The sequence below is a fragment of the Rousettus aegyptiacus genome, unplaced genomic scaffold (genome assembly GCF_014176215.1).
Source record: "Rousettus aegyptiacus isolate mRouAeg1 unplaced genomic scaffold, mRouAeg1.p scaffold_m13_p_18, whole genome shotgun sequence".
NCBI lineage: Eukaryota > Metazoa > Chordata > Mammalia > Chiroptera > Pteropodidae > Rousettus > Rousettus aegyptiacus.
Window position 1 is genome coordinate 18,210,876 of NW_023416293.1, and position 14,144 is coordinate 18,225,019.

Consider the following 14,144-nt stretch of genomic DNA (forward strand, 5'->3'; position numbering starts at 1 on the left):
TCCGCGATCTGGGCATTTCACATAAATGGAACCTGACAACGTAGGAGCCGAGTGTCCGGCCGCTTTCACTCCGCACGACGCCTCCGAGGTTAACTCGAGTTGTAGCCACGTCACAGGCACGCCTCGCCTTTCGACGGCTACTACCATTCCCGTGTGCGGCTGTACTGCGTTCTGTTCACCCATTCATGCGCTGATGGACAGCACTAAAATTTGTTTTCAGTTAAAAAAGTTTTTTTTTAATTATGTTTTTCTTTAATTTGTCTTTTTTAAATCATTCGAGCTTCTTGATTACCCACATTGAGTGAGGGTCAAAGATTTAGGGACCAAAGACACAGGGCAGGCACACTCACCCACATGTGTGTTTCCCTTTAATGACGCGCTCGTGTTTGGCACGAAACACGGCCCCTTGACTGTGCAACTCGGACCACAAGGCAGGAAATGCTTCCGCACCCGTGGGGAGCCGCTGATAACGAGCCACGGCCCGGAGTAAACAACTCGGCAGCGCTGTGCAGAGCTGCAGCTGGTTCTGCACTGGCCAGAGTCGGCCACCACCGGGGCCAGCGGGCGGGGCCGTGCCGTGCACCACGCCGAGCACCGAGCCACGCCCAGGCACGGACGGGGACACCGCTGGCTGCGACAGCGGCACCTGAGAGACCTGAGCACCGCGGCTGCCCCCCTCGTCCATGTGCTGCTCACCCTGTGACCCCCTCCCACCCCCGCATCCTCCCAGTTAATCCTTCACATTGGCTCAGGCATTTCCTCCCCTCGGCCCTCCAGACTGGGCGGTGCTCCCAGGCCGCTCTGGGCTCCTCCACCCTGGGGCTCTGGGGCACAGACGCCAAGACGGCTCCTGTCTGCCTCCCTGAGAAGGTTCCAGCTCCCTAACCTGGACTCAGGAGGCACCCAGTGGGCAGTGTGGGGTGTGCGCGTGGAAAAGCCCACCAGGCCTGTCCTCAGACGCGCAGTCTGGAGGACACGAGCGAGCCCAGGACACAAGAGACTCGGAGAGCAGAGCGCGCCCGAGTGCCTTCTGACCTTGACTGGAGGACCTGGGCCGTGGAGACTCAGGGCAGGGCTCTGCCCGCTCTTCCTGTCAAGCGGCCACGAGCTCATAATTTCGGCTTTGCGGGTCATGTGGTCTCTGTTACAGCTACTCAACTCTGCGGTTGTGGCATTAAAGTAGCCAAGTTTAATGTGTAGATAAATGACAGTTCCAATAAAACTTCATAAAGATGAACAGTGCGTCATATTTGCTCTGTGGGACTATAGTTGTCCACCCTTGCTTTAGGGCTAATTCACATGTTAACATGTGTTCATATATTAATATGTTAACGATACATTGTAATAAAATGTATAACGTTATGTATTTCACAGGATTTTTGTCTGAACAACGTCTTTGATTCCCATTTCCACCTCGCCGGTGTTATCTTGGGCACGTCAACGAGCTGTCCCCTCGGCTGCGGGACGGCGATGGCCGCAGCGCCTCGTCTCAGCGTAAGGTCCGGCGGCGTGAGCGGAATGCGGCGAGACAACGTGCGGACGGAACGGTAAGTTCTGCGCTCACGCGCTCCTCTGCGACCTACACGGCGGCCTCCAGGGCGTGTGCTGCCCTCAGGACCTGTCCAGCGTTTTCCCTACGAAATAAAAATGTGCCTTCTCCATCCAATGTTATGGTCTCCATGGACAAAAGCCGGGGCTTTTGAAGCCTGTGCTTCAACTAAGACACGAAGGGCAACGGAGCGCTTCCTGTCCGCGTGGCCGGTCCTCGCAGGGGCCCGCTGAGCCCGGCTGCTCCCGTCGCAGTGAGCAGGCCAGGAAGGCGCTGTTGGGCCCGTCCAGGGGGCACGGCCGTGCTTTCTCTCTTATCCCAAAGGCTGGTATTGAAAAAATCCCAAACCATCTTTGATGTAGGAAGAGCCAAACAAAGATAGAAATACGCCATCTGGTTGAGAAAAAACGTTGGTTCACGTTCACTCTTGGAAGCAGAGCGTGTTTACTTCCTCAACATCTCGCGCTTGCGCAGGGTTTTACAGCGTCCGGATCAGCTGTCTCCCCGCACGATGCTTCATTGAATTCTCACCGGAATCCCATGCGACTACGCATTCCGCACCCAAGTCCGAGACCTGGAATGCGGACTGGGCAGCGGCGCGGCTCAGGCTGGAACCCGGGTCTTTGGGTTTCGGCCCCCAGCCCGCCCCCCTGCACCCACAAGCCCGGCACCCAGGATGGCTCACACCCTCGCTGCAGGGGTCTGTGGCCGACGGGCCCGTTTCCTCCCGTCGAGGTCCGGACACGGAGCCGCCTGTGCAGCTGCGCACAGCTGGTGTTCCTGGCGCAGGGGAGCCCGCCGGCCTTCCCGGGGAGGAGGGGCTCCCCCGCTCCACGTGGCGGACAGTTCGAGGCGAACGTGGCGCCAACATACGGAACCACGAGAGCTCTCGGATGCACGGCGGCGGAACTTTTAAGTGCTGTATCTTGAACTTACACAAAGAAATGAAAAACCTCGGTTGTGACTCGGGAAGCCAAATCTCGAGCGTGTTAAGGCAAAGCTTTGACACCACTGGGTTCCTTGGGGTGGCTCCTCAGCCCGGCCCGCAGGCCGAGGCGGCAGCTCCAGTGGGGGCCCCAGGCCCCATGGGGAGTTTTCCACAAAGGGCCGGTGGGTGGGGTGGGAACAGGGTGATAAAGACACATTTCCCAGCCTTGTTTCTGGTTGATGAAATAATTCAGGCTGGGTTCTTTTTACTCATCTGGTTTGATCTGCTGGGGGGAGAAGCATTCAAGACCTGACCCCTCTCTGGGGAAGAGCAGGAAGTCTAGAGTTTGGGGACAAAGAGAAAGAAAGGAACGTGAAATAAAGGGAGCCGCAGGCAGGTGAGGCCACACCAGCAGCCACAGGCCCACCTGGTATCGGTGTCTGCATGGAGAAAGGAGAAGGGAGCAACGAGGCGTCTGACAGTTCTGGGAATGGGAGAACCCCAAAATTTAGCCACCCTCAGCGAGGAAGCCCAGCAGAGCCAGGCCGAAGCTGGGAGGGTTTTCTACCTCCGGGGGACGGAAAGCCTAAAGGGGCTGGGATTCTCAGTGCCCCAGGCTGGGAATGGAAGCAAGATTCAGCAGGGTGGAGCCGAGGGAGACAGAGAAGAGAAGGGCCAGATAAAAGAGGGGGAGGGGCACAGGGCCAGGAGATCGCCAAAGTAAGCTGAAATGCTGTTTTCCACTTACCTCTCATTGCAATATTTATAGTGGCGTAAACCTATCTGGCCAACAACAGCAGCGGCAATCAAAAATAGTTAATAACACGACTGGATGAATCCAGTCTGAGGAGTTGAATACGTTGTTAACCGCATTAACAGATCCCATGTGGTCAGAGGACCATGCCCGGGTCGTGGCCCACGTGACAGACCTGGGTCTGAGTCTCAGTCCCAGCCCACTGAGCCTCGACTGTGCCTTTACCTTTTCGGTTTCAGCATAAATGGAGATGGTAACAGTACTTACTTCTAAAAGATGATCACACAGTCCCATTTGTTTATTCTTTCGTTTCCCTGGCCCGAGGAGATATATCAGAGAAAGCATCAGGGAGTTTATTGCCTACGTTTTCTTCTAGACGGTGTATGGTTTCAGGTCTTACGTTTAAGTCCTTAATCCGTTTTGAGTTTATTCTTGTATATGGTGTAAGAAGGGGGTCCAGTTTCATTTTTCTGCATGTTACCTGTCCAGTTTTCCCAATGCCATTTGTTGAAGAGGACTGTCTTGCCTCCTTTGTCGTGGATTAAATGACTATACAGGCGTGGACTTATTCCTGGTCTCTCTGTTCTGTTCCCTTGGTCTATGTGTTTGTTTTTATGCCAGCACCATTCTGTTTTGATTACTATAGCCTTGTAGTATAGTTTGATATCAGGTAGTGTGATACCTCCTACTTTGTTCTTCTTTCTCAAGATTGCTGTGGCTGTCTTGACTGCTGTGGATCTTTCATAGTTCCATAGAAATTTTCAGATTATTTGTTCTAGTTCTCTGAAAAATGCCATTGGTATTTTGGTAGGAATTGCACTGAATCTATAGATTGCTTTGGGTAGCAGGGCCATTTTAACGATGTTAATTCTTCCTACCCATAAGCACATTTCTTTGTGTCTTCTTTAATTTCTTTCCTCAATGACTTATAATTTTCCAAGAACAGGACTTTTATCTCCTGGGTTAATTTGATCCCTAGATATTTTATTATGTTTGATATAACTGTAAATGGGATTGTTTTAATTTCTCTTTCCGATAATACATAATTGGTGTATAAAAATACAACCAAATTCTGAATATTAATTTTGTATCCTGTTACTTTACTGAATTCATTTATCAGTTCTAACAGTTTTTTGATGGAATCTTTAGGGTTCTCTATATATTGGATCATGGCATCTACAAATAATGACAGTTCTACTTCTTCCTTTCCAATTTGGATGTCTTTTATTTTTCTTTCTTGTCTGATTGTGGTAGCTAGGACTTCCAATATTATGTTGGACTGAAGGGGTGAAATTGGGCATCTGTCTTGTTCCTGATCTTAAGGAAAACACTTTTAGCCTTTCCCCACTGAATATGATACTAGCTGTAGCTTTGTCATATCTGGTCTTTATTATGTTCAGGTATGTTCCCTCCAGGTCCACTTTGCTGAGCTTTTATCATGAATGTATGCTAGAATTTGTTGAATGCTTTTCTGCATCTATTGATATGATCATATGATTTTTCTTTTTCAATTTGTTAATGCGGTATAGCACATTAATTTATTTGCAGATGTTAAACCAACCTTGTGTCCCAGGAATAAATCCAACTAGATCATGGTGTATATTTTTAATGCACTGTTGAATTCAGGTTGCAAATATTTTATTGAGGGGTTTGCATTTATGTTCAGCAGGAATATTGGCCTATAGTTTTCTTTTTTTGTAATGTCTTTGTCTGGTTTTGGAGTCAGGGTAATGGTGGCCTTGTAAAAAGAATTGGGGAGCCTTCCTTCCTCTTGAATTTTTTGGAATAGTTTGAGAAGAATAGGTGTTAATTCTTTTTTGAATGTTTGATGAAATTCACCTATGAAGCCGTGCAGTCCAGGACTTTTGCTTTTTGGAAGTTTTTTGATTACTGATTCGATTTCATTGATACTAAGCAGTCGGTTCAAATATTCTGTTTCTCCTTGACTCAGTTCTTTTACAACAAAGGAATCGGGGATCGTTTCCTAAACTGTATAAGCGTCTAACCAATGTACTATAAACTGGAAACTAATAAGAAAATAAAATTAAGATTAAAAAAGGAAACCATTGACAAAATGAAAAGAAAACCTACTGATGAGAGAATATATTCATCTATGATACATTCAATATCCAAAATTTATAAAGAACTCATACGCCTCAATGACCAAAAAAAAAAAAAAAAATCCAATTAAAAAATGGCCGGAAGACCTGCATAGGTATTTCCCCAAAGAGGAACATACGGATGGCCAATAGACATATGAAGAGATGCTCAAGGTCACTAAGCAGCAGAGAAATACAGATTAACACCACAGCGAGATATCACCTCGCACGTGTCAGAATGACTGTCATCAATAAATCAACAAACGACAAGCGCTGGTGAGGGTGTGGGGACAAGGGAACCCCAGGCACCGCTGGGGGCACCGCGAAACGGTGCAGCCGCGGCGGACAGCAGTTCGGAGGCGCCTCGGAAATGAAAAACAGAACTACCTTTTGACCCAGTAATTGCACTTCTGGGTATTTACTCAAAAAAATAACAAAACACTCATTCATAAAGATCTATGCACCCCTATGTTCACGGTAGCACTATTCATAATAGCCAAGATATAGAAGCACCCTAAATGCCCATCAATAGGCAATTCGATTAAAGAAATTATGGTTCACATACACAATAGAACATTACTCAGCCATACGAAAACTGAAACCCTACCGTATGCAATGATATGGACAGACCTAGAGGATTTTAGGCTGAGTGAAATAAGCCGTATAGAGAAAAGACAAATACCATATGATTTCACTAATATGCAGAATCTAAGGAACAAAAGGACCAAACCAAACAAAAATAGACTCGCAGATACAGAGGACAATCTGGAGACTGCCAGAGGGGAGGAGGGTTGGGGGCTGGGAGGAAGAAGTGCAACTCAGTAGTTACACTCAGTAGTTACAGCGCAGGGAACAGAGTCGACAGCACCGTAATGGCTGTGCGTAGAGCAGACGGGGCCAGAGTGACCGGGGGCCACTTCGTAAACTACATACATGTCTAACCAATGTGCTGTGCACCCGAAATTAATATGAAATAAAAAACGTTTAAGACGATTACGAACAGCACATGAAACAGCATAGGTAAAGCACAAGCGCATAGTATGTCCTACACAGATGGCAGCCAGTTATGTGTATTCATTCAACGGCGTTTGTTGGTGGCCCCGAGTTCCGGTACTGACCACGGGCTACCACGCTGCTCTGATCCAACGAGATGCCACTCATGTCTCAGGTCAGCGAGCAGCTTTAGAAGCTGCGCAGTCCAGGTGTCACAGGTAACAGGGACAGCTCTGTGGAGGCCCCAGCCCGCATCTTCCAAACTGGTGGCCCTTCCCCCTGGTCCCCAGCCCCGGCCTAGCTCTCTTCCCCATGACTCCTAGGACTCGGCGATGGGTAATTTGATGTGTCCACTTGACTGGGCCACCAGGTGCCCAGACATCTGCTCAAATATCGTTTGGGGTGTTCTGCATGAATTTAATCTTTAACGCCATAGACTGAGTACACCAGGCTGCCCTCCCTAAAGGGGGTGGCCTCATCCAATCAGATGAGCGGAAAGCCAGAAGAGAGCAAAAAGTTTGACCCTTCCCCAAGTAAGAGAAAAGCCCTCCTGCCTGATGACCCCAAAACTGCTTCAGGCTCAAATGAAAACACTGGCTTTCCTGGCTCTTGAACCTGCCAGAGTTCAAGATGCGATTACACCGTCAGCTCCCCGGGGCCTCCGGCTCGCTGGCTGCGGAGCGGCCACTTTCCGGCCTCCACAGTCGTGTGAGCCGATGTCTTACAACATTATATATATACACACACAATACATACTACCCACACACACACGCGTGCACCTCTGCCCGCCTCGTCAGTGCTGTCTCTCTGCAGAGCCCTGGCTAACAGAGACACGTTATCACCCTGCGCTGCTTGCTCGAGTGACCAGGACGACCGGGCTCCAGGCTGCCAGCACAGCTGTGGTCCGCGTGGCACGCCACGGCGTTGTGTAGTGCACAGACTGCATGGCCGCACGTCAGCTGTGCCCTGACCTCCGACCTCGGTGACCCTCGGGACTCTCCACGGAGCTTCGCCCCTCCCCACCTCGCCTTCCCTCCCGAGGCCATGTCGCCAGAGGTCCCGGAGCTGACCCTGGCATACCAAACCTTACCTCCGGGCACGCAGCGAAAGCCGTCTCCCTGGTAACCAGGTTTGCACTGGCACGTGAAGGAGCCCGGAGTGTTGTAGCAGAAGGCATCGGGGTGACATCGGCTTGGCTGGCATTCGTCCACGTCTGCAAAACAGCGCCCAGGGACAGTGAGATTCCCTCTGGAAGTCATGGTTCACACACTATTTTAAGCCACTTGCTCAACTCTGTAAGGCCCTATTTCTGACCCGGACACGATGACTTGGAATTCATTCAACATTAATTATCAAAACACTAACTCCCCACTTTCTATCTTTGGCATTTACTAATGCGTTTCACTTTGATGATAATATTTTCATGAAAAATCAAGCTTGCAAAAATGAAAAGGGAGGATTCTTTTGCACCATAAAATGATCCTTCATCATAAATGAGGGTTTCAAAAATGTCTGAGAATTTGCAGTCAGACTAACTGCTTGATAGAAAAACCTCAGAGACTGGAGAAAATTCACATATTCGGTAATAAAAAACAGCCTCTCAGAAACTAATCTGCCTTAGACAATCTTGGGCTTTTCAGAAATACTCTATGGTAAAGAGTTTGGTAATTTTGCAAACCAAGGGTGTGTTTATAACTGTCTCCTTAAAATTATCTCTAGAACAACCTGACAGCCAAGATGGACTGACCTCTGAAAGGTCTGAAAGAATTCCACGGAGTCATTTATTCTCTGACTCTGTGCTCATCTGTTCAATAAAGGAATTTCACCTTATTGAAAACCATCATGCGGATGGCTAGAGCCGGCCAGGTGAACGACTACACGTATCTTATTAAATGGACGGCTGGACTTAAAGCTTTACGAAGGCAAGGATGATCTGAATTTTCGCGAAAGACCATCTCAGTTCCTAGCAGACACTGGGTGTCTCGTTGTTGCCTGAATGAGAAAGTCATGTAGAACAAAATAGTCAGAGGTGGCCAAGTGTCTTCCCCATGAGAACAGCCTCCAAAAGAAAATGCACACCTCAAACTACTCGACAGAGTCAAAATGCAGTCCCCTGACCGACAGAGTTGAGAGAGTAACTCCTAAACTCGGAGCGAATCAGTAGTTAGCGTAAGTACCGCCTCGGGAGTTTCTTCAGGTTGCACAGAGAATGATCGGAGCCACACGCACCTTGGCAGGCCCGGCCGTCCCCAGAGAAGCCTGGCAAACAGGAGCAGGTGTAGGAGGAGCCGCCCGTGTAGACGCACTGGGCCCGCTGGGGAATGTCGCAGTCATGCAGGCCCGTCGTGCAGTGGTCGATGGGGCGCTGGTCCACGGTCGCTTCAAACACAAGGCGGACACACGTGTGAAGAGTCCCCTGAGCGGCCCCAGTGCCCCCCAAGCTCCCTCCACGCCATCGTGCAGTCCGCTCCGCGGACGGCGCTGAGACCCCAGGCCCCCAGGCATCTCCTCGGCGTCACCCCCTGCTCCCCGCCGGGCTGGTATCCCCACCTCTCCTCCTGCTTCTTCCCGCCTGGACGCCATGGACAGTCACTCGGCCTGGCTTCCGGCCTGTTTCACGCCAGGTTCTGTCTCAGCCACCGTCCGCACCAGGCCCCACGCCCGACTGCCCCTTCGCCTACGCCTGGAGGAGGGACGTCGCGGCACACACACCCTTCCCGTCATCGCAGCGGCGGGAGCTAAGGACCTGAGGCTTCCGCGTGGCACCTTTAACCCTGACCCCCCGAGCGGATGGAACGGTCACCACAAATGCAGAAGCCGAGGTCACCCATTCCTCACCAGTGACGGAGGAATGACCTTCGGGTGCAGCGAGCAGGTACAGTGGAAAGACTATGGGCCCTTGGGGCGGGCAGCCTGGGTCTCTGCCGGGCACGTAGGTGACCACCACATGGCGCTAGGCGAACCCCACCAGTCTCGCGGCCTCAGTTCTGCCTCTGTGAAATGGGAATGACTCCCAGCACGCCGAGCGCAGGGCGGCCCTGGGACTATTGTTTTCTATGGGTCCTGGCGACAGAACTCGTGGAATGAGGGCTCGGGAAGTGGGGGGTGACATGCAGGTGAGCCAATAACGCCACCTGTGCTCTCGCCTCGGGACGAGGGTCAAGGGCTGAGCTCCAGGGGTGACTTCCAACCGCTGGTTCAGGTACTCCGGGGCTCCCCGGGCACCACTTGGCTTTTGGTTTTAAAGCCCTGTCCCTCGCAAGGTCAGAACAGAACCTTTCCTTCCCTCCGAGGAGGCCTCGGTGCCCGGATGACCCCAGAGGCGAGAGGACACCCCGCCTGTCTCCTCGATGGGTCCTTCCGAGACTAATCCAGTTGATCGGCTTCCGGTGCTTCGAGGGCGAGCAAGTTATAAGCACTGTCGGGGGCGGGCGAGGAAGGGGCACCCCTCAAAGGACTGTGCCAAACGAGAGGTTGACCGAGGACTGGCAGATGGAGGCCCAGCCTGTTCAGTCGGCGGCTTAGTCCCGAGTCAAGACCGTGGGGACCGGCGCCCTCACACCAAGCCTCGTGGGCCACAGGGCCGCGGATCATACACCGTCACGACGGTCCCAGTTCCCGTCTGCAGGACACCTACGGGTGGCAGGACGCACTCGTGTTTCCTCGGACCTGCTTTCTTCTCTCCCTCCCCATCATGTCTGACATCCTTCCCTTCTCTGGGGTCCCACCCCAAAAGCTCCTTCCTCTCGCAAGGTGTGAAGGGAACCCCCTCGGTGAGGCGAGGACCCCAAAAAGCCAGGAAACGTGTAGTCAGGCGGATCCGCCGGGAGACGAGGCTCCCTGCACTTCCTTCTCTCACGTCGGACGCTGACGGTGGACGGCTCAGAAGCGGACGCTCTGCACCCGCGTTCGCGCGAGCCGGGCTTTGCGGGCAGGGGCGGCGCCTGCTGGGAGCACGTGGGGGGCGTGACGCCCCTCAGCGGCACGCGTCTTCCTATGATCCTCAGATCACTGGTAGAAAAAGGCGTTTACGGTTTTTCAAACCATGTTTTTCTTTACATAAGACCACTTCTCACGCCAAAGCAATTTTCTTCCGAAAGAAACTTGAAAAGGCAAGTTTACAACTTCAGATGGTTTGGTTCTAGCCTTTTCATTTTTAAAGTCAATAAGCATTTTTTAGTGAATGGTTCACATCAATTCAAAGGAAAGTCCTCAGGCTCTGCACAGCCCTCCTCAATCCTCACACAGCGGAGTTTCCAGGTGGTCTTACCGATCATGTTCATTCAAAGAGGGGTCATTTTAAAACCGGGACAGCCACCGGGCCATCACTGCAAAAGAGAAGACGCTGCCCCAGCATCTGAAGACCCGACCCGCCGGGGGGCCACCAGTGCGCCCAGCTGAGCTGTCCGTTAGCCTCCTGACCCTTCAGAGCTGCGATCTCACCTGCACCTGCACCTGGGGCCCCGCCCGGCCTTCAGTGATGGCTACAGGGCAGGCCAGGGGGCGTTCGGGAAAGGAGAGAAGAATGGGCTCCAAATGGGAATCAAAAATTAACCGTGACTAAATTGGAAGTTGGGGTTTCACGTTTCAAGGACGGTGCCTGATTGGGGTGAGCCGAACCGGGGGCTGGCTCTGAGATGCCGCCCACATGACAGCGGTCCTGAGGGCCGCCTGCAGGCTGGCTGGGCCGGACACGAGGGGGCGAGGGAGTGGGAGGGAGGTGCTCCCAGTCACTGAGAACAGGTCACAAGCACGAATGCCTCGAAACCGCTTCCCCTGGCGACAGGACAGGCGGGGGGCGGGGGGACAACAGGAATGCTGGGTGAGGCCAGGCTGAGCCTCGGCCGGAGCCTGACCTGCCTGACAGATGGGCAGGGGCGTGCTGCTGCTCCCCTCACAGAGACGCCCCAGCGAGGGCTCGGTGGGACCGCGAATCTCCCCACGCCCCATACCCCAGGCCGTGTATCACAGGGCCGTGTCCACTCAGAGGGGCGTCCACGTCTTCCCGTGAAAGTGATTTATAGGCAAGCCGAGGCCCGTCTTTATGTAACGTCCTTTGCATGTTCCAATTAGCAGTAAGCGTTTTCGCCCAGTGGAGAAGTCACAGGTTTACAGAAAATGCCAAATACGGAGGTCCGCAGCGCAGCCCCCCACGAAGGAGTCCAATCTCCATGAACAGCTCACATCTGGGCAGCCCGCGGGCCAGGCTGAGCCCCGGCCCCTTGCAGCCGGCAGGACATAGGGCTGGCAAGACACAGGGCCAGCAGGACACGGGGCCGGCCTCCTCGAGGGTCCAGAGGCTTTCCTCCTCCACCCCCGCAACCTCCGCAGCCTTCACTCCAGGATACAGTCGGTCCTATTAACGATCTCCAGGAGCGGAGAAGCCGACCACCACGTTAGCCAGTGCGGAGCCGGGGCTACGTGTTGGGGTGCGTTTGGGCAGGCTCGGTGGGACCCGGGAGGAGCGACCGAATGGGGCGATGGAGCGTGTGGGGTCTTCAGGCGGGGAAGGGCCGGGAAGCCTCGTGGTGCCCGGTCCTGGTGGAACTGTAGGGTCTCCGGGCACTTTTCACACCTGTTTCTGAGCAATGGGGTCTCAACAAAATCTTACTAGAATCTGTTATATAGAAAAACAGAAGTCTTGAGGACAAGAGCCCAGGGCTTCCTCGTAGCCTCCCTGGCAGCTCCAAGGTCTCTGGGGACACGGTAAATCTATGATCCAGCCCGATCACCCCATTTCATAGGTAAGGAACGGAGACCCAGAGAGGTTAGGTGTCTTCCTCAAAATCGAATGCCTGCGAGTAGACGTCTGCACCTCCAGTGAGGGTGGATGTCAGCAACGGCTGGATCCAGAAACCCAGGACTGTGGGCTTCGCCACTCAAACGTTAAAGGATCACTACCCAGGTCTGAGCCCAAATGTAATGAAATGGTGCTGCCAGGAAAACTAAATTTCTGAATCTCCTTCATCTCAAAAAGCAGAAAAGGAAATCGGGCCCAAAGTACAGAAATTGTTGCTCTCTATTTAAAAAAAAAATAATAAAAGATAGGAATAACTTTCGCAGAGCTGAAATCTCAACTCTGTACAAAGGAAACTGGCCTCTCTCAGTTCGCAGCTGTTTGGGTCATTCTCAAAATATGAGAACTGCCTGTTCCTCCCGCCCCCAGGACTCTGCCTCACCCCATGACCTCGGTGGCCTCATCCAAGCTTCAAGACAGAGCAAACAGAAAGCACTAGGGTTTAGTAAAAAGCAAGGAAGGGCAAGGAGATGGGTCGCTCGGGCAGCAAAAGAGAAATCTGTTTTAAATTGGGAAGAAATGTTCGGTTCAGATGGCGCATTCAGCACACTGTCCTCCAGACTGAAAATCTCTAAGATCTTTGAACTGAAAATTCTTGCAACCAACAGGTCAAAGTGCAGCAGTAGGGAAAGTGGAAAAATTCAAACAATCTGGCTCTTTGTGGCTGGCTCGCCATCATCATTGCCAAAACCGTCATCAACCTAAAGCGTACTTAGCCTCATTAACACCCTCAACTCACCTACTTTGATAAGGCTAAGTTATGTTACTACTGGTGGCTTGTAAAATTGAAATCCGTAGGTAGAATGGCCCAATTGGAATTTTAGATGTAAATCAGAAAGAATTCAATCCAAGGCAGGTAATGACATAAGTGCCCATGAGGTGACAGTCCTTCTACGTGAATCCCAAGGGCACTAATTTAAGGAGAAATGACTGTAATTGTTTCAATAGCTGTTACAAGAACAATGGAAAGAATGAAAAGGAGTTTTGTAAGGAGGGAACGCGACACGCGGCTTGCGGCAGGAGAGGGGACGGAGTCACCAGTGCGGACGGTAACGGCGCTCATTCCTGGTGCACGTGACGCCCCAGGGAGCTGAGGGGGAGGGGCGGAGCTGATCCGGCCCTGTGGACTGTGGCCGCGCAACTCCAGAGCCCGGCACCTTCCGCCTGGGTCAGCATGCTTACCTAGAGCAAGGCCTTTGCCGCAGGCGCTAACGTACGCCGTGTGGATGGAGATACTGAGCATCCCGCGGGCCTAACTTACCCACGCACGTCCCCGCCTCTGAAAACCGGTAGCCCTGAGCACACTCGCAGCGGAAGGTCCCTGGCAGGTTATTGCAGACGGCGTGGCTCCCACATGCCGAGGGCTGCTCTGAGCATTCGTCAATATCTACAACAAGTGTTTGAAAAAGACTTGTTTTAAACCTCTTCAGACATCACTAGATATAAGAATATAAAAAGACCTTTCTTTACCTGCGAATAGCCCTAACCCAGACGAAAACCCAAACCAAATGGCATTTTGGAAAATACGCTGGGGCGAGTGTTTTTGTGAAATGTTTCAGACACAAGCTTTCAGACAAGAGGGGGCTCCAGGCACAGACGGATGGTCACAGAACAAAGCCCCTCCCGAGGCGGCCGCTTGCACATCTCCCCAGGCCGGGCTGGGGCGGGGGTCCACCGAGCGTGGACCACACAGTGCCAGCCACCAGCTGCTGCTCCAACACCACGGCAGGAAGAGGCTGTTCCGGCCCCGCGGCCTCTCTCCGCAGCTCAAGGGACGTCCCGGCACAGCTGTCTGTCTGGACGCCGTGTGCAGCCTGCCGGGCCCCACGGCTCCGGCTCGCCTGCCAAAGCACACCAGCACAGAGCACGTTCTCAATCCAAGGACAGAATGAAACGAGAGCTTTTCCAAAGCTCCGTGCCCCCAGGAAGCTTACGGGAAGGGAGGCCATGTGTCCCTCACACCCTTTGCCCGGAAAAGCACTGGCAAAATGGGCCTGGCCACTGTGGGGCGGTGGCCCCCAGCC

General features: G+C 52.5%; 1 protein-coding gene across 1 annotated transcript in view; it reads right to left on the reverse strand.

The window, feature by feature from the left end:
* NID1 (nidogen 1) overlaps positions 1–14,144 on the reverse strand; it is a 58,559-nt gene that overhangs the window by 11,810 nt on the left and 32,605 nt on the right. Inside the window, exons 10-12 of the mRNA XM_036235619.1 lie at positions 13,382–13,507; positions 8,553–8,702; positions 7,414–7,536 (exon numbers count right to left, since the gene is read on the reverse strand). Coding sequence (XP_036091512.1) covers positions 7,414–7,536; positions 8,553–8,702; positions 13,382–13,507 — 399 coding nt within the window. The remainder of the gene's footprint in view (positions 1–7,413; positions 7,537–8,552; positions 8,703–13,381; positions 13,508–14,144) is intronic.